General features: G+C 26.6%; 2 protein-coding genes and 1 non-coding gene across 4 annotated transcripts in view; 2 read left to right on the top strand and 1 right to left on the bottom strand.

Annotated features, from left to right (window-relative positions):
- LOC113560733 (calcium uniporter protein, mitochondrial) overlaps positions 1-27,833 on the top strand; it is a 66,476-nt gene that overhangs the window by 19,152 nt on the left and 19,491 nt on the right. The gene's annotated exons all lie outside the window — the stretch shown is intronic.
- LOC113560600 lies at positions 517-27,557 on the bottom strand. 2 transcript variants are annotated; one of them, XM_026966618.1, is made up of 5 exons: positions 27,492-27,557; positions 23,933-24,059; positions 3,434-3,598; positions 3,056-3,176; positions 517-2,375 (listed from the first exon to the last, which is right to left on the bottom strand). In XM_026966618.1, exons 2-5 carry the CDS (start codon positions 24,055-24,057, stop codon positions 666-668), a joined length of 2,121 nt encoding a protein of 706 aa, XP_026822419.1. In that variant the 5' UTR covers positions 24,058-24,059; positions 27,492-27,557; the 3' UTR covers positions 517-665. The 2 variants fall into 2 exon arrangements, with proteins under 2 accessions (XP_026822419.1, XP_026822503.1); XM_026966702.1 differs by lacking the exons at positions 23,933-24,059; positions 27,492-27,557 and adding an exon at positions 16,559-16,821 and having other exon boundaries at positions 518-2,375.
- Trnas-aga lies at positions 7,708-7,789 on the top strand. The gene has a single exon. It is a non-coding gene; the product is annotated as a tRNA-Ser (tRNA).

The following is a 27,833-nucleotide window of genomic DNA, read 5'->3' as shown; positions in this document are numbered from 1 at the left end:
TTCTTCCGACTATTTTGAAAAGTATTGGTAATTTTTAATTTTTCTTTATTAAAAATTCTATCTTAATTTACTTTCTTACAAAAAAAAAATGTATAGAAATTGAAAATCGGAGCTTTATTGTTTCTATTATATTATTATGTGTACATTGACACACAAATAATAAAACACACATTATTATAAATTTAATACATTTATCGTTCTACTTTGAATCTAAAATAAATAAGCAATATATGTTAGAAAATATATATATGAACTAAATTTCTCACAGAAAACTTTAAATGCTAATATATTATATAATTTGCACAAAAGATAGTTTTATTTAAACATTAAAAGTGTTAATTATAACCAAAATATTAAAATTATTTGTTTTAGAATTTTTATTTTCAAAAGACATTTCTATGAATACATGTATCTATTATATTTCTATTTACAAGTATTGAAAATGATAAAAATAATAATATAATTAACTGTATATCAAATGATTTAAACAATTTTAGTAGATTTAAATAAAATAGAATGATATAATTGTACGAGTATACAAAGAATATCTGCTCAATACTATTATTTATAATTAAGAAGTATTTAGAATAATAATATATTTCATATTATATTCAAATAATAATAATAATACAAAGACATTTTTAGAGAAATTGATCATTTAAGTTTTAATTATTTTTGTCATCTAATATTTCAAATTCTTCAAATTCCATGTCAAACACTGGTATGGTACTCATTTTCTTTCTAATAACTACTAAAGCTTTCCATGACATATCATCTGAAGATGCGCTTGAAAGTTTTGACAAATTATCGTCTGTTATTCGATGACTTGGTGTTTTTCGTTGTTCTTCGTCATCGTCGTCGTCGTCTTCTTCTTCTTCTTGTATGGCTTCCACTTGTTTTTCACCTCGTTTTTGTTCTTCTATTAATTCAATTCTACTTCCACAACTATTACTTTTTACTAGTCTAAGCTTTACATTTTCTTCTTTTTGATGTCTTATTTCATCCATAATAGTCATTGTCATAGGACTGCATACTTCTCCTCTGGTGCTGGATATTACCTTACCGCCATAATAAGTAACGCTTGTACCAAATTTTCTAATTTTATTAAGTATTTCAGCTGATACTGGTCTTCCAACTATTTCTACAGTTGTTTTGTCTGTTAAGTAATCTTCGTCGTCACTGCTGTATCCGTCAGCCCGCTGATTCGTCTCAGATGATTCTGTGTCAAAGCTTGCTTCACTGCCAACTCCTGACGAAATGCTTCCGCTATCCGTCCATCTATTGTGTATACTCGTTCCCATATCGACAGATACACATTTTTTAAGTTTTGACTTGTATGTTTCTGGAATAACTCGTACTTCTTGTGTCGGTCTTGGTCCTGTTTTTGGATTTTGATTATTCATACTTGGCGGTAGTGGTATTTTTAGCTCTTTTTGAAATAATTGTCTTGTACTTAGTACTTTATCTGGATCTGGCAGTTCATTATCATTAAGTTTTTTATTTGGCTTAAGAGGGTGATAATAAAAATGTTTTTTCAATGTTTCTGTGTGTGATTTATTTTCTTTATGGATAAGGAAGTCCATTGATTTAGGTCTTTCAAGTGTTGGTGGATCTTCAATGTTTATACATAAATCAGATTGAGATTTATACTTAATGTTTTTGTTTGATTTTGAAGTTTCTTTTTCAAGAGTTAAATTAACGGCACTACTATATTTTTTTGACGGAGTTGTTTGTATAATTATTGGTTTTTGTTTTATGTTATTTTCAAACAAATGGTTTTCTGATGTTGCTTTTATTAATGATGGTGGCTTGTTTAATGATATTTCGACAGGTTCTTCTTGCAGATTGTATAAACTTCTAGATCTGGTAACGACTTCCTTGTGAACTTGTTGATTTTCTGGTTCATAAGTCAGTTGTTCTTCTTGATAAGTTTTCCAAGTAGATGTTGTTGGCATTTTGTACATAAGACGTTTTTCATCCACCTTTTTTACCATTTCTGTTGATTTGAACTTTTCTTCAATTACTTTAGCATGATCATTAGGTTTAACATTATAATTTCTTGCTTCTGTTAAATCTTCACCCACTGTAGTCTGTAAAATAACTTGGTGTTTAGCGGAATTTTCATCTACACATTGAAATCCAGTTATATTTAATGTTTCAACTTCTGAACAACAAGTTACATATGCACTTTGAGTTGACTCGGTACTACTTTCATTGGTATCTGTAGATTCTTGATTTGTTTTAACATCAGATGAATTTATCATCTCTCGGTAACTTTTCCCAAAAGGCCTAGTAGTTGAATTATAAATTTCATATCGGCTTGTACATCTATTTCCTTGACCTACACGATTGAAACGTTTCGCCAATGGTGCATTCTGTGAAAAATGTTTTAAAAATTAACTAAAATTCTTCAAAACTATAATTTTAAAATATTCATTTAAAACAATAATTAGGTTTATTTTAAAATCTTCAAATTTGTATATCATATCTTTATGTTTACAATTTGTTATTTCATATTATTATATCTATAGTAATAATAAAAAAATCTTAATGGTTCTATGGTCATTTGAATTTAAAAAAGAAGATTTATATAAATTATTTACTATATTTAAATTCTTAAGTTTATACACTTATAAACAAAAAAAAACTAACTTATTTTTTTATTTTATAAATTACAATATAATTCGAAGAACGATAAACATTCATCGTGATATTTGCTGTGAAAACTTTTGCATAATTTATAAGCTGTGTTTTATGGTTATACTTTTAATTTTATTAACATTTTTGGTACATACCGTACGTTCAAAAGAATTTCCATTAAATTAAATAAAAATATTCTGCTATCAAAAATAACTTACCTAATCTAACACACTGACGAAAATAAAGGGTTCTAATTTACATTCAAGTATATCTTATTAAATTGCATATTAATATATTATAAACACAAACATAAATATATTATATAAATAACACCATTAAATGTTGAGCTTTATAGTTCTTTTACACGAATCAATAACTTTTATTTTGAAATAATCTGTTTATAATTTACGATTACCTCATTTGGTATATATTGTCTGAGCTTTGGTCGTGATGCTGATGCTGATCTAGTTCTACATCTCGGAACTACTTCCATTTTCTTTTTCTTTGTTTCGTTTTCCAACTCTTTTAGCATACGACTAAAATAAACATATTCATTAATCATTACAAACAAATAAATGTTTCAACCTACTATTTTTATCATCATTAAAAATTATAATTTAATAAAATTTTATATTATTTTAAAAACCTACGATTGTTTATTATTTTTTTTACCCAAACCAAAAAAGCCATTAATCATAACTTAATTAATTTTTTCCTATAAAAATATAGTCTATATATGTATGATATCTCCTGGGACCGTGATAAATTTAATACCATTTATCATTTGCCTTACCTTATAGTAAGAAGTGGTGGTGTTCTATACGGTGTCTTCAATCTCACCCTAGGTATTAGTTCTTGGTCAGGCCTCCTGTTTTGATCCCAACAGAACCGATGGAAGAACTGTTCATCCTCGTCATCTGTTCTAGGCGAAAATCCTTCTGGGTCGCTTTGTATATACCTGTAAGAATATATCATTTTATAAAACTATTTTTAAATTTTTTATAATATTATATTGATTGTTTATGTTTAGTACTTAGATTTTCTTTTTGTATTAAAAATATGTGTATATTGCGTATTACCCTACCAAACATTGTATTTATGTTCTTATTCAGTTCTGTGGTGTCATTTTCGAGTTATTTTGGATCTATTATTATTTATCATTTTTATTACGTAACATAAAAACCGTACCGTGTCATCATTAGAATACATTTTGATGACGGTTTCGACGCTAACTCTGAAGTATCATCCGCCAAAGAAATCCAATAAGATTTTAACCAGTTAACTACCGTAAGTGCACATGGCCGCGGTAAAACTAGTTTTAGGTCATGATTTATGATTTATTTTAAATGAGATAGTGTTTTATATTAAGAAAAATCTACTTCTGTCGTGCTTTCGTATCATCTACAATGGTTTTCGCCGTCTGTTATTGCATTTAGTGAGTTATGATGAACAATATTAATATAATGATATTTCAGAGAAATAAATCTGTATTTTATATATATCATTGGTATAATCATGGTATGTTTTTGTTATAAGTCAATCGTTATTCGTTATATAATGTTATAATATTTTATTTTCGAACGTCATCGGTTTATGGTATACAAAAAAACGCGTCTTTCATTTTCCATGGATTTAGTATTTTAAAGTGTAGTAGTACCTACTTCAAGATGAGGCGCATCTTTTATTTAAAAGTTTTTGTATAGGAATAAGCTGCAGTTATTCGTAACTCTACGACTGTTATTAAACATGTATAGTAGATATTTATATAATGGATGGTATCTTTATTACCTTTGTACCTTAAGTTTGTAAAATCCTAGTAAAATCTTGGTAAAATAATAGCTAAATGGGCTATATGGTGATTTTATTTTTAGTTTAACATCTATATAAACATGAATTAAATAAATTACATGATATTAGATGTTATGATCATTGATAATAAACACACATACATAATATATATTATACTTTATATAAAATAGAATTTATATAGTTATATTATTTTTATAATATTTTAATTAATTAAAATTATTAAAATTTTAAATTTTTTATAATTAATATAATAATTTACAAAATATTCTTTTCGTCTATTGTAATATATATTATAAATTATAATATTATATGAGTTAGTTATACACAAATTGTACATCATTATTAATATATAAAATAGTATTAATTATTTTAAAGGGTTTTTAGACTTAAGTTATATTATTTTAAGTTTGATTGTTATATTTAAATTAAATATGTTTTTTTCACATTTAGAAACAAATATACTTAATAGAGTTAATATTAACGGCACACTTTCTAAAATCTCATACATTTAAAAATAAAAAGTTATGTATTGTTACATACAAATAAAAAAAACGGAAGAAATTTGAAGTTTTACTGTAGTATATTTGTGATAATAATAAACTAGGTATATTTTTTGATTAATTGTTTAGAAATATTACATATTATCATTTAATACTTTTCTAAAAATATGGTATAAACAAATTAATGGGTGATCAAGTAGTCATACATAAAACATAAATGCCTCTCACCAATAAAAAATATCTGGCGCTGCCACTGTTGATGAATTTATTGAAATTGAAGTAATGTAATTAATAATTATGTACTATAATATTATAGTGCTTACTCGTAATTCATTTGAAAATTTGAGAAAATATTATAAATATAAGTTATGTAATATAAGAAGAGTTTATATTATTTATAATACAAAAGTATGCTTAGCAGATAATAATTTTATTTAGCGATTGTTGAATGTTATATATTGTTGAACATTTTAATCAAAAATTTTTTTGATGAATCTTTAAAATTCTTGTTACCTAGATACGACTTACAGAAAGTTTTTTAATTTTATAATTATATTCTTTTTTTAGTTTTTCATTTGGTATATGTTATATTTAATACACTATAAATATTTTCCTTTTTATTTTTATTCTTAACAATTTTCAAAATCGATCATAAACCGAATTCATGGGCTTTTTCATAAGCTTTTTATCTATCTACTAAATTTAGAATAATAATACACTAGCTTTTCCCAAGATATATAAAATGAGACAATTTTTAACTGAGTATCACTAAGTTTTTGTATTCTGTTTGGTTTTATTTTCCATGAAAATCTTATTATTACTTTTGGATCATAATTTATTTAAGTCTTAACGCCTTGTTGTCGGCAATTTATTGTACACTAACGCCTATTGAATCCATCTTAATTGTATCTATTAGGTACGATTTACGACTGTGCTTTATAACAATTTACTTTTATATGTTAGTGTGTAACTGAATCTTTTTACATTTTGCATGTTGGTTTAGTCATAATAATTTTTTCTATGAATTATTTCTTTTATATTATATAAAAGAATATTATATACCTTTTTCTGAATGCATAATAAAAATCATAATATTATTCTTATAACCAATATAATGTATATCTGTTGTCAAAAAAATGAATTTTTATGTCATTGATATTTGATTACTTTTACACTTTCATAAATGTGCCACAGATATTTAAACTTCAACTAACCTACAATTTGGGATTATGCATAACTGAAACAAATTATTAAGTGCCGTTATTGGGTGTACTATGCTATTTTTCATAAATATCAATTCATGTCATATGATATAATATTATTATTGTATTTGCATATTGTAGCTAGGTACCTAGTTATTGGTGATTGTGTATATTAGATTTGCAGATTGTACTTTTGTATTATTATATAAATTAAATTTAAAATAATTCATAATTTTTAAATATATTTTCATCTATACGTATAATAGAATAATATTTTTCTATTGTACATGGTTACTATACTATGGATGCCAAGAAAATTGAATTTTCATTTTTTTAAAATACAAAATATTGATATCAAAACTAGGTAGTTAGGCAGTATATTATTAGTTATGTTATAATTTTATAATAGACTTGTAGGTAACAGGGACGGATCCAGACCAAAATAACAGAGGAGAGGGCGATTTTTAAAGGGCACGCATTAATTTTGATAAAGTATTTATTTAGGTACATACATATGTTACTTTCTATAGTCTCGTACAGAACAAAAAAAATATTTTTTATTGTAGATAATAGTAATAAAAAATATATATCACTATAATTTTGTTACCCTTGAAGTATAATTACGTCAAAAACTAAAATCAGGGACTTAAACTATTTTTTTTGAGAGAACGGGGGGGGGGGCGATTGCCCCAATCGCCCCCCTCTGTATCTGCCACTGATTGGTAATATTAAATATACAGTAATTTGGAATACTTGTATTAGTATTTAGTTTTAACCAATTTAGGCGAACAACTAAAATAACAACAAAAATGATTATTACAATCAAATAATCATTTCCGATTTTGTAATCAACAGTGTTGTTAAATATTGTAAAATTATAAAAATTATTAATATTAATACATATTGTATTCATGCTACCGCAAAATAATATGTAATATGAAAGAACTTTAATCATGTAGTATTTATTATTTGGGTTTGCATGTTATTTATTTTGTAAGAATATATTAAAAAAATTTAACATTTTCCTTTTACAAGGGTGGATTTAAATTATTTTTTTTTATTAAGTATCTAATGGGTACTTATTTAATGACCTAATAGTTATTAATTATTATTACGTGTTGCCTACATAATATTCCGAAAAAAGTATTTTATACTTGATTCAATATTTTTATAAATATATATGTATAGTATATACTTTTACTATAAATATCAGCACTCAAATTTACCTGTATTAAATTATTATCAAGAGAAGTATAGATATAAATTGAAAAATATCAATTTAATTTTTATTTTACCTTATTAAATACAAGGGTTTTTATGAAAAAGAGATTTTATCGGATAATTCTATAATAATAATTTATTCTATAACTTTAATTTTATAATACATTATTTTTACAGAATTATTATGATTTAAAAACACTTGCTTAATAATATGATAGTTAGATAGATATGTTTATAGTATGTTTTGAATGTCAAATTAAAAAAGTTATTTATTGAGTACCTATATTCACCGTGTATTTTTTAAATATACTAATTTCTCACTCTACTCACACCGAGCAGTCGTGGCCGAGCGGTTAAGGCGTCTGACTAGAAATCAGATTCCCTCTGGGAGCGTAGGTTCGAATCCTACCGACTGCGACTTTTTTAATATTTTCGATAAGTACATTTTTTTAGAATTTTAAATTAATATTTTATTAAATTAATTAGTCCTTAGAAACCACATCACAACCAGCATATATTTTTATAATTCAGTACTACAACTAATTGCGCTCATCAAAATTGTTTTGTTAGCTTATATTGGAGTGAACAGACCTATTACAACATTTTAAGATAAAAATATTTTATGTACATATTTCTATGTTGGTTTTTTACAAAATTAAAATTTCTTAGCAGGATGTATATTTTTAAATTGTGATATGGTTTGATTATATTATTTCAATTTAAATATTAGATAATCTATTTTTGGCTCTGCAGAATGCAAATTTGTGTGTTGTACGTTTGTAAAACAATGATGATGCATGCAGCTAAGATGGCCTTTTAATGTAGATTTTAAAATAAATTGTCAAATTTATAATTGTATAAGTTTTAATTATTAAAAAGTATATAGAAAATGTAATTGTATTAACTTAAAATATTTAAATATATTAAAAATAAATATGAGTACCTAGCGATCGATTTTGGTAAAAATTTTTAAATATGTCGAATAAACTATGTCACGTGCGCGAATTCTCTGAATTCTTACTTGCATGGTTTCACCACAAAACAACTTTGAACTTTTATAGTTATATAGAGTTTATTTTATTATTATTTTGTTTGACCTGACCGCCGACTGTTTTAAGATGTTGGACTTTGAAGTATCACAAACACGTAATAATAGTAGAACGATTATGTTCAGACCTTTTACCCTTCACGTTACGTATGCAGCGTATATATTTTGGTGGGGTTGTAATTTAATATTTTTCCTACTATACATGCTTTTAAATTGCTTTATTTCTGAACTTTCAAAACTGAATGTATCCCATATAATATATATATTATGTTTAAAATCAAAAATATTTAATGTATTGCCAAATAGAAAGCAGTACTTATATATATTTATATGTATAATATATGTTTTGTACATGTTATATTTATTTATTAGGTTAACTTTATTTTTTATTGATATTTTAGTGAGTAGAGACTGTAGCTAAATATTTAAATATTTTGTACTATCATTTTTTGCCCACGTTAAGTAGTGTTTAAAAAAAAGTATAAAATTAAGTTATCTCAGAAATTTAATTTCCTCCTTCAAAATTAATATTAGCATGTATTGGTATTCTAACTTTATTATAATATAATTAAACATTTTGTATTGCAGAAATTTAAACAAATACCATAAGAAGTTTGTTTCTAAAATAATTTAAAAATACTTTGATGACTTCTTTGCTTACTGCCTAATGTTATTTATAATATCATTATAAAATTGTTTTATTTTTTATTACTTTATGAATATACCTATTTATCTATATAATCATCAAAAACGTAAATGATTTGTTTTTAATGAGTTTTAAAATAATGTTTCTTTTAGTCTGACTCTATTTTTTTCACTGATTTTAATTCATTATACATTTCGTTTCTTTGTTATACAACATTAATCTTTGTCTATATCCTTTAGCTTTTGAGTAAAAAAAATTCTAAAGTACCTACATCGAATATATAAGTTTGGTTGTTACAATAAAATTTCATCTTGATTAAAGTGATACAATCAGTAGTAGGTATAATACCTACGATTTATTTTATAGATCCATTAAAAATAATGACAAAGCGTACCATCACAAAGTTGACTTTTTCTGCATGTGTTAACATTTTTTTCATCATCACTTGTGCAATTCTAAAAGGTCACAGGTGACTATGAAGACGACCGCATTTGTGGTAAATATATAATTTGTAGGGTATATTATATCGATTCTGTTATCTACAAACTACATGCTTATGTTAACAGCAATGCCGTATATTTAAAGACGAATATATTTTCTCACATCTGTAAGTAGTGACTTATAAATAAACTATAAAAAAACTTAATAAAATAGAAAGTTGTTAGTTACAGTGTATATTTGTGTATAAAAAACGCAATTTTATCGCGATGGTCTATGTATATATGTACCTTGTTCGGCTATATTTTTAATTTGTTTCTAGTGCTGCTTTTGGGAAAAATTGTAATCTAACAAAAGTAAGCTTTTGGAATTTAAAATAAGCACAATTACTGTATAGCTACTGTTATTTAAATTTATGGGAAATGAGTTTTCTGAATTTCATAGTTGTAAAACTAAGTTTACATAAGCAAAACATTAGATGGCAAAATGCTTTAACATCAACTATAGGTATAATTAATTACGAAACGATTCATATAATATAAAAAATTTTCATATTGTATTAATATTTAACAATTAAGTTCAAAAATTCATTACTAAGCTAACATTAGTAATTAAGATTTTGTTAATTTTTGTCTAAAAAGATTTCAAATATTTTTTAAGAGAATATAACATGAAATATTGTAATACAGAATTTAAGAGTTGTAAATGAATAAATCTTTGAGTGAAAGAGTATTATAAAATTACAAAACTATAATAAAATATTTTAATAATACATTATAAATTTAAAGTATCTCTGGATCACTGACTAAAACAATTTTCTTGTTCGTTTACAAATTAAATTCACGATTTTTTTTTCAAATTTGTAAGAAGTTTTAAAAATATAATTTCATTTCTTTAATTGCATCAAAATATTTTATATTATTATTTATTATTTTAAAAATAATAGTATAAACAAATATTTTTTAGGAAATAATATATTTTATTTATTTCATTTTTTCATATTAATTTAGATTAACAGTTATTTATTTTATTCTTTACCTAGATGTATAACTTGATTACATGTGTAAATATTGCTTTGGGTATTGTTTTTTTATAGTTAATTTTTACTTTGTATGCAGATTTAAACTGATTACTGTTTCGGATACCATATTTAATTTATTATTATGCTTTTTATAATATATATATATTTATATAGCTACGTAGTATTTTAAAATATTGGGAATATCATAACAAAATACTTAAATTACTTTTTCCATATAAACATTATTACATTTATTTACTGCTTATAATGTTATTGAAAACTATACATAAATAACAAGCAAAAATATAAACAAGAATAAATTATGAATGTTTTATGAACAAAAATATCTTTAAAAGATTTCAGAAATAAACTGATTTTAAAAGTTATTATTTCAATTGATATAACATATGTATTATACTATTAAATAATTATTTATCATAAATTATGAATCTCGGCCTCTGTATGAATCTTCAAAATATATTTTTATAGATAATACATCTTAAATTTACATGAAAAACAAAACAAGAAAAAATTTACCTATATAGTATTATATTTTATGATTTTAAAAATGTTTATGTATAAAAAAACGTTACCTCCAATATTAAATCCGTTTTATATTTTTGAAAAATCATTTTTAAAGACTATTATCCTTAGTATATTCATAATAACTCAGAAACTGTTCGTTCAAATGTTGATTTAGATACATCAACAATTAAAAAAATGTTGGTTCTTACGATTATATGAGAAAAAAGGAAGTTTGTATCGTTATAGAACACTCCCCAAATAGTGAATACTAATAACTTAATTGTAAAAGAAAAAATTGTGGTATGCATGTTTGGTAAATCATTTTGTATATATAATATATTTAAATCACAAGTTTATCTGGCTAGTATTGTTTCATACAATTAATACTAGTAGTAGTTAGAAATATATTTGTTTTAATTTTCTTTATTTATAGGATTAGAATAAAATAAGTAAATAAATACATTTTTGTTATTCAGTATATTACATAGTTGAAACAATATTATATATTAATGGCGTACCTATAACTTGATATTTTTTTATTTTATAAAAAATATCTTTAATACTCATAAACTTTTCTAACTGTGAAACGGAAATTTGTAAAACAGAAAAAAAAATTTCATTGATTATAGAATTGTATTGACGGTGAAAAGTGCATTTTTTTTAAACCGAGTAATTCGATGTGCTATGAAACATATAGTAAGACATACCTATACGTTACGTAAACACAGAGAAATGAATACCGTGACTAAAGTTTAAAGTGAATATAGCAGAGCGCGCGCGACCTTGCTTAATAATATATTATTCTTTGGATTATCGCACGATGAGGCTGTGACGACTAGGGGACATTTTGGTGAAAGCGATATCGACAAAAAATATCATACTAATATGTATATAATATTGTACCTTTATTACCTACACGCTACAAATGGCGTGTCTTATATATTATTATGCGAATTTTCGACTTTGAAGAATTTTGTTTACCTCGACGTGATTATGGTATAATATATATATGATTTTATTATATTTGTGAATTTTTCGCACACACTTTTTGATATTGTATGGCATACTTATCAGTATTAATTTAGCTGTATGGATGCCTCTAACCGAATTTTCCATTTTCATAGGTGTTGTCAATTTACCCGCAATAACTATACAATAAAATAAAAAATTAATAACCATATTGTTATCCTTAAAACTATATCATTATCCCCTTCCTGGGTACTGATTCTGGTGATTTTGCTAACACGAATTCTATTCATCAAGCGGAACGCACGTGTAAACTTCTTACTTAATATTTTTCTCACAAATATCAATAATCAACGTTCGCATCAGCTGTCGATAACAATCTGTACAACTTTGATAACATGCAGTCGATTGTGCAGTTGTTTTCGCGTTCGAATACTGTAGATAAATATGTATCATATAATATTATTGTGCATTGATGATGACATAGTCTTGATGCGATTGACGAGTGCCAGTTGTCGACGGAAATCATAGGGCATTACTCTATAGCAGAAATCATCACGTCGTCGTCAAATTATGTTTACACATTACAATATTACATAATGATCAATTTTCTCACACAGTAATTTGGTTGATTTTGTTTTTATTTGTATTAATCTATAGGTTCGCGTGCCATAAATCGCAATTTATATAAAGTGTAGTCGCCCGCGCGTCTCGGGTCGACGATCGCACATTGAGATTCTGTTGCGCTCGCGAGTCGCGATCATATTGTGCCGCCTAGCAATAATATAAATTATAAATATATAATATTATTATGCTGCACCGAGCAGACCGTGCCTGACAGCTTTTGTTTGGTTTGTGAGTTTATTACGTGATGTATTTATGAATAAGTAAATATTAAATTCAATTTCGAGACAGTAACACGAATGATTTTTCGGTCTAGCTGCGGCGCGGGTTATCGTTCGTAATTGTGGTACATATACGTATACCGTTGCGGAATATGATAATAAATAATAATCATATACATATATAATGTTTTAAACATTGAACATAACATTATATTTTCTTACAGATGGTAACGAGTTATAAGTTTTATTTTAACCGTATCCGTTATTGCGTGTTTTATATTCTCATTACCCGCGTCACCGTATAATCTTCTATTTTATTCTATTTTTCGTGTTGCCAAACGCTATCATCATTGTAATACTGTCGCATTTTTTTGCTCTTTTATTTTTTTCTAATTGGCTGATTTGTACCTACTTTTTTCTTCATGAAGCATCATATGTACGTAATACAACACCGAATATGTATAGTGTACCACGTACCTACATTTAATTATGTCAGCTGTCTTTCACCGATGTAATTTGACACTAAAAAATCCATGATTAATTGTATCTATAGGCACGTTATACGTATAAACTTTTGTCATGTACATATTGTATATTATCTAAACTTGTGAATCTAAGTTTTTATAAGAAACACAAATCGCTAATATGTCTTTAAATTATTATGATGTCTACACGAAGGCCGAGTCCTTGTAATTTCCATTGGTTTAAGTAAAAGTAATAATATAATTTCGATGTCATATAGTTATTTAACGATTATCTATTAAATATAACACTATGTTATTAGTTTAGCAATTATTTCCTACATTAAATAAACATAATGCAACAACGGGATAGCGGAAGCCTTTATTGTTATTATTTTGAATTTTTTTAACTTGAACTATGATAATTTAAATAATTATTATACATTTAATACGAGAGTATTCTTACTGATTACGTCAATATCAGAGTAAAGTATTATGTATATGTCTTGTATAATTACTAATTAGTAATTACTAACTAATGAATCCTCATGAAATAATATGAAAACAATTTTTTGTTTACCATATAATACAAGTTCATATAATAGTTAAGAAATTATAAATAAATTTAGCATTTCTAATTCAGGACTCAGATTTGACTTAATATATATATTATTTATCTTAATTTATATTAAGTACTTGAAAATCATAACTTTTTAAGATTATGTACATGATAAAACAATGAAGGTATTGTAATTTATTAGAAATATTATTAAACTTTTAAAGTTTTAAAAAGTGTAAAACATGAAACTTTAATAAATTCAATAAATGATCAATAATAATTATTTGTTAAAACAATCGCCTTCTAGGTATATTGAATGTATTATACTAGCTACTTAGTTTATTTCATTAAAAATTAATTTGTGTTTTTATACCATACAAATCTATAGTTATATTTAGGTCATATTTAAGTACTTTATGTTTTTTTAGTGCTTGTACACATTTACCGAATTTACATAACATTTTTATGTACCTGACTTCTATTAATCAATATTTCCATTACATTTCCTTATCCATTATTATGTATATATTTTAAATTCTGATCACGTTTTTATTTTATTTCGTGGTTTTCTGTGAAGAAATGTCATAAAAGATAAAAAAAAAAAATCCTTTTAGAAAAAAATTTACATTTTGAGAGTAATCTGATCTGTGGCTTACCTAAGTTGATGCGGGCCTAATAAATTTGACTGAAATTGATATTTAAAACGTGTCGAAGAAATATAATACAGAAGCATATATTTTCTATGGTCCGTATGTATGTTGATAAATGATAATATATTATAGTATAATATACATCATTAGAGTTTAGCTCTATTTATCATAATTTATTATTATTTATATCACGTTCATATTTTCTTAAGTTCTTTTGTCTATATTTGTTTGGATTGTAACGAGTATTTTAAATTGTTTGATAATTATTTTTAATTACCATGTTATTAAAATAATATGTTGAAAATAATGAATTAGTTATTGCAAACGCTTTTCATCTGCCTTAAGGTGTCAAGATAATTTTAAACGTTATTAAGGCTACGTTAATGAGTTGTAAATGTATACCTAATCGATTAGGTCACCGATAACAATAAGAAACAAAAGACAATAATATGTATTCGTTAACGAAAAAAGTGTATCTTTCACGAATATCACTAATTATTGTTAATTAGCGCCTGTTGCGTCACGGACAATATAATATTCGCGGGAGATAACTATAAAAATCTATGAGGTACTAATTTATATACTATGATTTCACTCTCTATGCTTTCTGCCCATTTTATGATGTAGCGTCTCTGCTCGCCAAATCCGGTCATTCACAGTGGTATATTCGATTGCCTTCCATATCAAATAATTTCATTTGTGTGTATATAGTGCGTTCCACATATCTATTCCGCAGGTGGATGTTACGGTCTGTCAGACCAATCTAATGGACATACACTCCAGAGGCCCCCTCATGAGCGTGACGTCATATCCGACTGACGTAGATCCGGCTTTTTGCGAATTGGGAGTTTGGAATTTTAGGCTTTGTTTTATGTAATTGTATAGAATAATATTATTTACTATGGTTGAGTTCAGAGAACTTTCGACTAAAATACTATACGCATAGTTGATTATCTACGCTTTATCAAGTTTTTTTTTTCAACATTTTTATTGTTATTTTTTTTAAAACATTTTATATATTCTTTAAATTGAGATTTCATTATATTGTTTTAATTAAAATTAATGTAAAAGGACAGCTGAGAGAAGTTTTATTAAGTATATAGTCTTTTAATACCTTACAAATACTATATATAACAAAATTGGAGACAGTAATCTGTTGGGATTTTGTCGAGTAAATACATATCAATTTTAAGTCTCACGAGAAAATTACACAACATATTTATTTAGCTCCACGCAAATCACGCTGTGAAACTGTTCTATATTTTTAGCTGTCAACGATAGCTGTCACTATGTTGACATTTTAACATTTACTTTAATGCCTAATTCTAACGCAACTTTCGTAAAATATAGTTGTTGAGTTATATTATAAAATTAGTTATATCTGACTTGTGAAATCTTTACGAATCATAAATACAGCATGATTACGGTAATATATACAGATGGTAACTATAGTTACTAGCCTTATTATAGATTATATAGCAAGTAAGCCAATAAGTAGTAGAAGTCAACTATTTTAGCATGAATGCATGATATATTAAATGTAACTTAGACGTGATAGCTATCAGGTGCATATAATCTTAATAATTATTGTGTTAATTTGAGTTTACTCGCGCATGATATACTTAAATGAAAACCATAATAGATAAAAGTTAAATAATAGATATATTACTGGTTATATAAACAATTTTATTAGTTTCGTTTTTGAATAAAACATTTTTTAATCGTATAACCAACAAAAATTAAACGTTAAAAAAAATGAAAAAAAAAAGGTAGATTCATAGTAATATTTTATGCTAAATGGTATAAAAAAAATATCTATCCAAATTATGTACTGCGAATAAAGTTTGTCGGATAGGCTAGTTATTTGTTTTTTTTTGCCATTTGAAATAATTATCGTACTTAATATAACTATCGGTTGAACGAAATAAATACTAATTATAGGTAATGTTTGGTGACTATTGATACCTATGTCCCTTTAGCAATATATCGGATAAAAATAAACAAACAATTAAAAATTAAAGACTCACCGAAAGTAAATAATCGTAGACGACTTGATGTGCTATAAAATGACGACTTTAATATTACACAGATTACACGGAGTTATGTTTATAAATAAATACGGAATGTCTCATTGTCGGTAAAAACGGACCCGGGTATATGTCTCCCGGAGACACGATACGTATGACATGTACGCGTGTATACTGCACGCGCGACTGGAGGACTGCATATAGGCAAACGCGGCACTGATGTATTTACGCGCACACACATCGACACCAAAGCGCCAGGTGAAGTGTTGTGTACATGTGTGTGTGTATCATGCATATAGTTGTCCACCGGAACGTCATCGCCGGTGCCGGTCCGTTCCAAGGTCTGCGTTGTACGTGGTAGAGGAGTACGAGTATAAGTAAAGGTGCAGGTGGTTGGAGAACGGTGCACTCAACTCCCTCACGATCGGAAAACCCACTATATATTTCATGAGGGTTCAAGTTCGCAAGACCTCACAGCAGCCAGACTTATATCTCAGCCGTTATTTCATCTCCACATGAGGGTATTTTTTAGAGATACTATCTTTCTTATCACTTTCACAATAATTGTACTATAATAATTTCATTTTTTGTCGTTGTTATTATTTTAAGTTATTACTTTAATTTTTTTCAAAGCACGCACCATTTTTTTCGCCCTTCTGGAGTCGGACTCGACACGATATTACCTGTACTGCCATTACTATATAGGTATCTGTAGGTTTTTTATTGCCGATATCGACGAGTGCGCACGTACAATGTTTACAATTGTTTACATCACGGAAATACGACGTATATAATATATAGTCCGCTTCTAAAGGACCGGTAACAGCTTTTTCCGGCGACGTGGTAGCCATATTGCCGTGCACAAATAACGCCCTCGGTGCAGCGTGCTTATTGTTCGTTCCAGTCGGACGACCTTGCTCGCGCGCCAGCTGCGGCTATGTACATCGTATAATAATAATATATAATATCACGTGTTTTAAGTACACTTAAACATCATCACGTTTGCAGGGCGTTATGGTATACTGACAGTGGTGTGTTTGTGTGAGCCCCATTTAATTAACGGCTGTCGACCGCGCCACCCCTTCCCCTTTCGTGGCAGACCCACAACTGTTTTTTACGAGATCTTCTTTATATCAATGGAGACACGGATACGCGGACGCAATAGCATTTAGAACAATTTATCCCCCCCCCCTTCCCCCGGACATACAATTTGTGATGGAATTTCTTAGTATTACAACATGTAAAATTGTATTCTAACAATTAATAAAAATTATTAAAAATATATAATTCTATAGTTCTATGTAATAACCTACAATAAATTAAAAATAAAAATATTCATTTTATTTTTACAAGTTTTATGTTTTTTCTTGTTAGAATATTGTAAAAATTGTCATTGCGTTTCCCGAAAAAATATTGGATAAATATTAAACAGCAATAATATTTACATTTTGCTTTTAAATACATATTTCTTAAATCAACTATAACTACCTAAATATTTTACCGCCCTCGGGACCGCGCCCTTTTTAAATACAGCTCTGTGTTTGCGGGTAGAATATATTACTATAATAATAGTGTAATCGTGCAGTCCTAGCTCCCGTGAATTTTGCATTTTGTTAAATTTTTTTTTTTATTTTTCCATTAAACGTATTATTCAGTTCCGATGCGGAATTCCGCGTGAAAACCTTAAACAGCGTCCAATTTTTTCACGCTAAATTTCCATCAACATTCTTGGTAAATCTAATAAATGTCGTATGCTTGATGCCTGAAGAAAACTCAGCTGTCATCGTTTGCGAATACAACCTCTGCTTTGAAATAACCTTTTATTTTTCATTTTATACATCTTTTACCGATTCGTTCGAACGTTAAGCTTGTAGTCTATAGTCACCGTATACTGTACACGTAATTGAATTATAAAAAAATGTATGCATAAGTTAACTACTTTGGTAAAATTTCAAACTAATAAAAAATCACCCTTTGGTATTATGACGTTATATGGCTACTATTAATACGTATAAATATGTACAACATATATATCATTATATATTCGTTATAATGTAGAGATAGATTTTTGATTTTGGTGGAAATAAAAACTTTGATTCTGTAGCTGCTGACCTATAAAACTTTTGGGTATGTTTGTGGACCAGGTAGATAAACTTTTCATTTGGGATTATCAGACCAGAATAGTATTTTTTCGTTTGTTTTTTTTTTTACTTTACAGAACATTATATCCGTCGTAATGTGATTTATGTTAAATAAACCTATTACCGCAAAAACGTTCCCATATATCATGGTTCCAAACCGTTTATGTATCAAAATTGTTGCTTAATTCTGGTGTTTTTTTCTATACTAGTTGATTATATTTTATATTGCAGAGAAAAGAGTGTTTTTTTTTTTTTATACTTAGATATAGTTGCAAATTATAATATGCAATTATTATTGTAATTAAACCACAAGGTATAACGTATGTTGTATTTTATGAAGTTGTCATTCGTTTTTGTTAGGAATATAATATAATTAATAAAATAATAAATAATATATTAAATATATATAAATATATAATAAATAATATAATATATAATTAATAAATACAAAAATTTAGAACTTATTTTAAATTAAAATTTAATGTAAATAATTTCAGGAAATATTGTTTAATTGTATAATATCATTACATTTTCATACGAAACATTATTATTAATAACTATTATGAACAATAGTTTCGGGATTCAGCCCTCGTGAAATATGATGTGTATAAATGTTTCACTTTTTATTTTTAGTGAAACGCTTTATTAGACAGTTACACTACATTAGTCATATACAAAACTAAAAAAAACTATTTAATTATTTCACAAAAAAATATTTTATTTTCAATTCTTTTCATTCAGTCAACAATAGTTATGATATGTGTAAAATCGTATAAAAGTCTGGATAATAACACGTTCGAATGTAGAAATATAATAATAATTTAATATTTCGCGGCTGTCAAGCTAAAAGTTTTATTTCCTTCCGCTTCACACGCACATATACCTGATGACTATTTTAATTAATACATTGCACCTGATCGCGATATTGCATAATGCATTTCTATCGTCAACAGTTATAGACGACAAAAATGAATTAAGGAATATATAGTTATTTTAATATGAGTTTAATATTATTATGACGTATACGAAAACTATGGAGTATATATAATATTATTATGTACCTATATAATTATTGATTAGCATACTCGAATACAACATAATACACTGCACTCAATAGTCCCGGTACTTTTCCTGACTATTTTCTACCTCGGTGCATACAATAATCAGTATTATCTACATTATTAATATAGCCATGTGCATTGTAACTTTAATCATTAAAAAGGCACCAACTTAGCACAATGAATTAATACTATGTATTAATATCGTGCATAAATTGTCTCAGTTGTAAAACGTACCTATCTAGCTATAGTTATTGGTTTATGAACTGACTACGTCTAGTGCATAGTGAATATTTTTGTATTGTTTTGTTTGTACTCCAAATGAATATAATAATAGGTGTAAATTGAGTTACTTATATATAAACGGTCGATAAAAAAAAGTCATTGACCATTATAGTTGCATATTTCATTCGGGTATATTATAATATGCACGATGATACTTGCTACTGTCATTTATTATTATTTTATATATACCAATATAATTTGCGTGTTCAGCGTACGTATGTTATTGTAATATTTTTTTCCGTATTTTTTATATACTTACAACGCCTCTTCACGTTTTACATATTTCTCGGAAAACCCCGTGTATGTATAATTGAATTCCGCGATCGTGACACCTATCGTCGCTTTGGTACACACAGTACTTAAATGCGATGGTGTTAAATTACGTTTGTTTTTCGATTAACGCGAGTTTTGGCGGAATTGCAGGATTTTAATCGCACGCATAGTACTCTATGGTGTTTACTTTAACCTCGGCTGTCTGTCGTGTAATCTTTAAAAACCGTAGAGTGACACGCGCGCACTCACATATGACGTAGTGAGACCAAACCGCGTCATTAACTCAACTTTGATTGTTCATAATTTAGCACCAATGTGCTTTTGACAGGTCGAACGTTGTTCTAGTGGACCGACAAATCATTGACGAGGTAGTCATGGTCAGAAACTTGGAACTATAATTTATACGTGTATATATATATATATATATATATATATTTTTTTTTATTCTATATACGTGTATACCTATTACGTTTTATTATGTATATATACAATATACATATATCTACTATAATATATTCATAAGGACACGGTATTCGCATTGAACTCAGTTATCTGTGCGTTATTCCTATTATTATTAGTACATTTTGTTGAATAGTCATTTGGAAATGTGCGTGTAGGAAGAGCATAATCAGAATAATACACGTGTACCCACGGTTTTGGTCGTATCTGGTGTGTGTTCATTTGAAATTGACCATGCATGATACGGTTTTCGCGCGTAATTAAATATGCCTAAATAATTACAACCCAATTGTTCTTTATGTGGACAATGATGACGCCCTAATATATCAGGCGGACAGTCGGAATTTCATATATATATATATATTATATACACGTCATTATATATATTGGAGTTATCAATGAACATAATATATTATATTACATAGTTAAATTATTTGCAAAAAGTCAATCAATCAACAAAAAATCCTTGCGTATAGAAAAAAATACTTGTCGATAAATTATAGTATACAGTGTACGGCTACTTGATTATACTAGATTATTTTTTTAAGATTGTTATTGACGTATTTATTTTAAAAAGGTCGTTCACATTAATTTGCATGACTATATGCCCGCATTTTATTTCGGATAAAGTAAAATATGTAAAAAAACGCATGTGCATTATATTATGTATACAAAGTGTTATAGTAAAGATACATTATAAACAAAGTACACCTATATTTTATTTGTTTAGTAATAATTTTTTGTAAATTGATTCGTTGATTTTAAAGTTATTTATAACTGCTTATTGTATTATTTATCTAAAAGTAATTAATTTCTTGTTTAGAATATTATAGTTTTATGGTTTTTAAAGCTATATAATATTTCATAAGTTTATGATTTGACTGTCGAAATAGTTCTGTTTGAGAAAATAGTATTTATAATACGTGTCAGTAATACATTATATTTATTTTGATCATAAAATACGTCAAAATCGTAAAGTTTATTTTTGTAAATAAATATTTTATGGGTTCAATATTATTGAAATAGAATACATTATTACTTATTAGATAGGTAAGTACTATTTTAAATCTGTTTTCTGGGTTTCATAAAATATATAGTAGGAGCAAATCTTACATCATTATATCAGTGATGTTTAGTAAATATCAGTAATAATCAATCAGACGCTTTAATTACCTAAATTTACTCGAAAAATTGTCTCGTCATTGCTAAGGTTTTAAATGCACCTACCTGATTATATATTGTTATTATACTTATATATTGATCAGCTTTTTATGTCAGGTTACTATAAAATATGTTTTTTCTAAATATAAATCACTATTGAACGTATTTTATATTTTTTGTGTTCAGTCGTCCAATTTAACATCTCCTGACAGGTCAAAAGAAACTTTAGAATTGTTATTTTTGAAAAAATTATACAATTCTCATACATTGTTAGAACCTATTTCAAATAATACGATGAATCGTTGGTATATCTACACAATAAAACCACATGCTTTTATATTATTATTTGAAAAATTATTCAAACCTCAATCCAAAACCAACAAACCATGTTCAAAGTAAATTTGTAGAAAATTATTTATATTTCCGACGTATGCACGTACTGATTTTCATGTTGAGTTTTGTATTGTAAATTTTATGAGATCGAAAAATACCGTAATTATAATACAACGATAAAGGCGGTTTTGAGACCTTTAATTTAAATACTTGGCACTCGTCTCGGTTCGTCTCTTTTACATTTAATCCTTTCAATTTGCTTTGTAAACCCACATAAAAGAAAATACTCTAAGTTTTTAAAATTATTTTATTAAATTAAATGTATAATACTTTTACAGGAGAGTTCATATAATTATTTCTAACTACCTGATAATAATATTTAATATGTTTATTTTAAGAAAAATGTATTTTGTTTAAAATTATAATAAAAATAGTTGAATATTACATTTTAAATTTTAAATTTGTATAATCGATTATATTTATATATAATAAAATATGTTTTCAATAATTGAAATAATGAAAAATTTAATTGCGATATTAAATAAATAATTATTGTGTAAACAAAAGTCAAAAGCTATATATCAATATTCAATACCATATATATTTTTATTTCATTAAAATATCAAGTACAACCGTATATACTTTAAATAATAATCGTTATTTTATTTTTAAAAAAAAGTATACCTACACGATTAATTGCCTGGATTTATTTTATAAATTACATAGTTAATATATTATGTATAATACTTAGTGCACGTCAAAGTAAAGTTAAGTTGTAACAAAAAAGTTACTTATTATATTATATAGAGATCGTTTTTAATGATATTTAAGAAACTAGTATAGTTTTAAAACTTTTAATTATTACATCATCACTATGATACAAGTGATTTAAAATTATCATAATTATTAGTATTGATAGTATTTCACTTATTTCACGATTTGAACACAGATATTACTTCTGTAGATCATAATATTTTCAAGTAGGTAGAAAGAAAAATTGTTGGTTAGGGAGGTATTTTAAAATTGTTATTCAACTTTTTATATAGGTAGTTTGCATCAATAAATGATAATTGATAAGTATTATTACTATTACAATATTACCATCGTTACAAGAATGTAAATAGCAGATAGATTTGCGTGCTTGTTATATTGTTACGGCTAACGTGGAGGTGGTTAAGGGGGTTAAGCGTATGTAAGGGAAGGGGGTAAATGTTTGTGGAGAATAAAATCATTCATGTGCATTATATTATGTGATTTTTGTTTCAACATAGATACAAATAGATACAGTTATTGGTTCTTATAGTTATTGCAGGGCAAATATATATTTTTACCATACGATAACTTATGTAATCATTCTTTCTGCTAGTAAGCCCACTGTTATCGCCTAAGTTTGACGATCTTGGCCGAAAGCCAATTTCGTTGGCTACCCAATTACGTTCGTATGCTGCGTGGACCACCATTTTACAACCTGAAGGGTCATTGTTTGTGTTTTTACGATAACATACCCTCAATTCGTGGGTAGAAACGGTCATAAAACTACACATAAAGTCTAATGATACTTTTAAGTATATTTACTGATGGTAGGGGATCTTAAATTATATCACTCATAATATGAATTATATTATAAATAGTACAAAATAACCGTCATAAATATTGACACTCACTCGAACCGATTGTCGTGGCCTTGTTTTTTGATATTATCCTTACGTCGGTGTCGCTGCTGCTTGTTCAATCCCTTTTCCTTCTCTTTCACTACAAACACACCACCGGTCGAGTACGTGCCGCCCATTTCTAGAAAAACAAACAATTCCATAAATGTATAATTATTATATCATTAAATGACTCTGGAAGTTGACTACACATCCGTTCGTGACCCTATACCGACCGCGATATTTATCCGGTCCGTGAATTATTAATCTAACACCTTTTCTATGCATATATATCTAGTATCTTACGACCAATTTCTCTGAATAACTAACAACCCAAACATTGTTTGTACCAGCCAAATTTGTTATATAAGCATCTATAACGTTTATAGAACGCAAATGTTTTGGATTATATGTTTTAACCGCAATATCACATTAATAAAAGAATTGAACGTTAGTTTTTTTTTTATTTTTACATATTTTACACTCGTTTTAATTATGTTTAATATAGTTTATAAAAATTGAAATTATGAAATACATTTTCTCCCACATTGTATTGATTACAAAACTTTTACTTCATTTTCAAATAGCATATTTTAAACTTACAGCAGGATGTATTATCACGAAAACCATAATTCTCCAGTATTAATATTAATATATTAAACGACTAAATCAACGTAATTAAAAATCAAATATAGTGTTTAACTTCATTATACTTTATGTAATTTAATTGAAGTTTTATTTACTTAAGATTTCAGCTTCTGTATAATATATACTATACAATAAGTATATATTATACAGAATGAAATCAGTGAATTCTATATAAAAACATAGATAAATATAATTAACTTATAAAGTTTTATTTATATTTTATTAAAAATAATAATATTACAAAAAAACATGAGTTTTTTTTAAAAGATTTTTGAAAAAATAAAAGTTAGATCATTGATATTATTTTACAATGGTGTATTTTTAGTTTATTGTAAAAATGCTTTTTGGAACAGTAAAAAAGCTTTAAAAGTTTCATGTAGTAGCAGTATATGTTTATCGATTAGATACTCAGACAATGGTACTATTAAAGAAATTTGGAGCACTGTAAAATCGATGAGAATAAATGTTAAGAAATATAAACTACAACTTTTGGGAAATTCGTCATGAAATACTGATATAGATATATAAAATCTCTGCTCTGTAATTTATTATATTTTTTTTATCCAATGAAAAATTGTTTTGGTATTCAAATTAGTTCTTTTAAATCTTATCATAATGTAATAATATTTATACCTACATTTTTCGTATCGAATTATTAATTGACTCTTTAAAATATGTGCTGCTCTAAAATATTTTATCTGTAAATATCATATTTTTATATGTAAAAGTAGATATAAGTATTATATTTAAGTTACAGGGCATTTTTATTTTATTTTCAAAGTTTTTAACGAACATTAGTAAAGTTTGAACGGAAATTTAGTCATTTACTGTGACACTGCAAAAATGTATTTTAAATTCATGTCTTGTATTGCAGAACAATACAGTCTTAGCAGTTTCACGTTGTATTATAATTTTCATTGTTTATTTTACCAAGTATAAAAATTATGGTTGCAACTTTAGCACGTTTCCTTTTAATTGCTATTATTTCATCTCACTATAAATACATTTTATATTATTTCCTGGGATCTGGTGTTATAGTATACGTCTTAAGAAAAACTAAAATAAAAAATAAAAACCTATTTGCTACGTTACTGTTTTCCCAGTGGACTATTGTATCATACAATATTCACGATTTCAGAATTTATGTTTTTTTAAGTATATATATTATTATTCCTTTGACATACACATTATGGAATATTGTATATACCTGTATAAAATATGTAGTAAAATTTCCATTTAATTAATATTTATGTTATAACTTATATTGTAATATATTTATATGTCGGTAAACGTCATTTTCACACTCCTTAATATGGCCGTCAACTTACCAAAACACCTGAAGTATACGTACCGTCATATAGTGTAATATGTGAAACACTTATACACTTATTACAAACAACTTTAAGATAGGCATAGAAACAGTTCATTTGCGTACACAATTATATTCCTATTGACTTTATGTCTTAAATCTTAAAATTTTCGAGTGAAGGAACTAAATAATAATGCTGCTGTAATAAATACTAAGAAAATCTTGGTACCTATGGTATTTATTTTGATCTTTATTTTGGTGACAATAACATAATGCACTACGAGAGCTTATATCAAAAAGGAGTTTTCATTCTTCAGCAAATTAAAAGCTTATGGTTAATATTATATACATAAGACATAACTATTTATCATACACATTTTAAAATATTTACTTTATTTCTTATTTTAGTCCATGTTTTCATTGAGCGTTCTAAATGCATAATAAGGAATATTTGTTTTTAAACCATAAATATATGTTACTCGAATTTAATTTTAAAGCTATTTTTCTTTAAAATTTTCTTTCTTACAACTTATAATGAATTGTTTTTAGTAAATTATTTTCTTTTTTGTTCAAAAATTCTTTACCTAAAGACAAATTAATATAAGTTTATAAAAATACCATCTTAATTCTATTCATTCCTCCGTTATTATACTTATTATTTATCTAATTATGGATGTAGGTATATAATATATATCATTTTCGTGTGAATAATTGCACGCCTTTCTTTTTTTAATGTGTATGGTTGCTACTCTTAGGTGTCAGTTATTTTTATCAATGTATAATATTCATCTGATGGAATTTATTCAGAAGCCATTTAAATTAATAGAATACGTCACTTTCTATATCTGTACATCGAATCACTTCATATAAAGTAAGAACATTTTCATTAACACTTATTTGTCTTCCACAACTATATGTATTATTCATCTATACTTTATGATATAATCTTGTTGACATACTTTTCCGGGTAAGTACCACTTATTTTTTAGGGTAGAAAATGAGCTCGTATATTTAAGATTCCGATCGCGTTGTATAGGCAAACCCTTCGCATTACTGTATACCAGCAATATATTTCGAGCACACAATCGATAAGTCAGCCGCGACCTTGCACGGTTCGTCCAGCACACTAATTACCGTCGAAAAAAGTGATTTTTTTACAAACTTTTTAAAATTTTTTTTTTGCATTAATACACATCAAGGCTAATGTTGATTATGCACTTATTATATTTTTACATCACAAAATCCGGATGTATATAAAATATAAATTGTATGTACGTTGGTATTATATGTATATACTCGTAAACTCGATGTGGAGCGATTTATAGCTCCAAGAAGGATTTTTCCGCGTGATTATCGATGGCTTTTATAACCTGTGTACTTCTCTTTAATGCTATATAGTATACTATGTACTGTAGGTACTTATTTAGAATATTTATTGAACAGCGCGTAACGACTTGGAATTGTATTTTTAATGGAAATTCTAGAAAACAAACGCGCAATTTACTTTTCTGTGGTTGCAAAAGATCCCGTAACTATCATAGTTATACAAACAACCGTGTAGTAGTTATCGCAATGTATAGTAGTTATTATAAAAAATAGTACCAAAAACTTACTTACTTATGTGTGTGCACTGCGACAACGGCTTCGTATCCAGAACCGAACTACTGTGCGATCGTCGAACGAATGAACTCACAAACTGTACTGTCCATACTCCTGTAATCATCTTAAACATACTTTTTTATCTTAATTAAGAAGAACACATGATGTATATCATTTTTTTTTCACTTGCCCACTTGATAGACCTACTGGAACGATACACTTCTCGCACGCGTGTTGGGCGTTACTTTCTTTTCATATTACTATATCTACTTTTAATGCAGTTTTTCTTTAAACTATAAGTATATGTATTTATGAGTATGTTATATTATGGATTTAATTAGGTATACTATACAACATAGA

The sequence above is a fragment of the Rhopalosiphum maidis genome, chromosome 1, assembly GCF_003676215.2.
Source record: "Rhopalosiphum maidis isolate BTI-1 chromosome 1, ASM367621v3, whole genome shotgun sequence".
In the NCBI taxonomy this organism is placed as follows: domain Eukaryota; kingdom Metazoa; phylum Arthropoda; class Insecta; order Hemiptera; family Aphididae; genus Rhopalosiphum; species Rhopalosiphum maidis.
Note: the sequence above shows the minus strand (reverse complement) of the source record. Positions and strands in the feature narration are given on the sequence as shown.

Coding starts and splice junctions, on each gene's coding strand:
- LOC113560600 (XM_026966618.1), bottom strand. CDS start 24,057: ATGGGCGGCACGTACTCGACCGGTGGTGTGTTTGTAGTGAAAGAGAAG. Junction 3,177..3,433: donor CCACCACTTCTTACTATAAG/GTAAGGCAAATG, acceptor TGTTTATTTTAG/TCGTATGCTAAAAGAGTTGG. Junction 2,376..3,055: donor GACAATATATACCAAATGAG/GTAATCGTAAAT, acceptor CATTTTTCACAG/AATGCACCATTGGCGAAACG.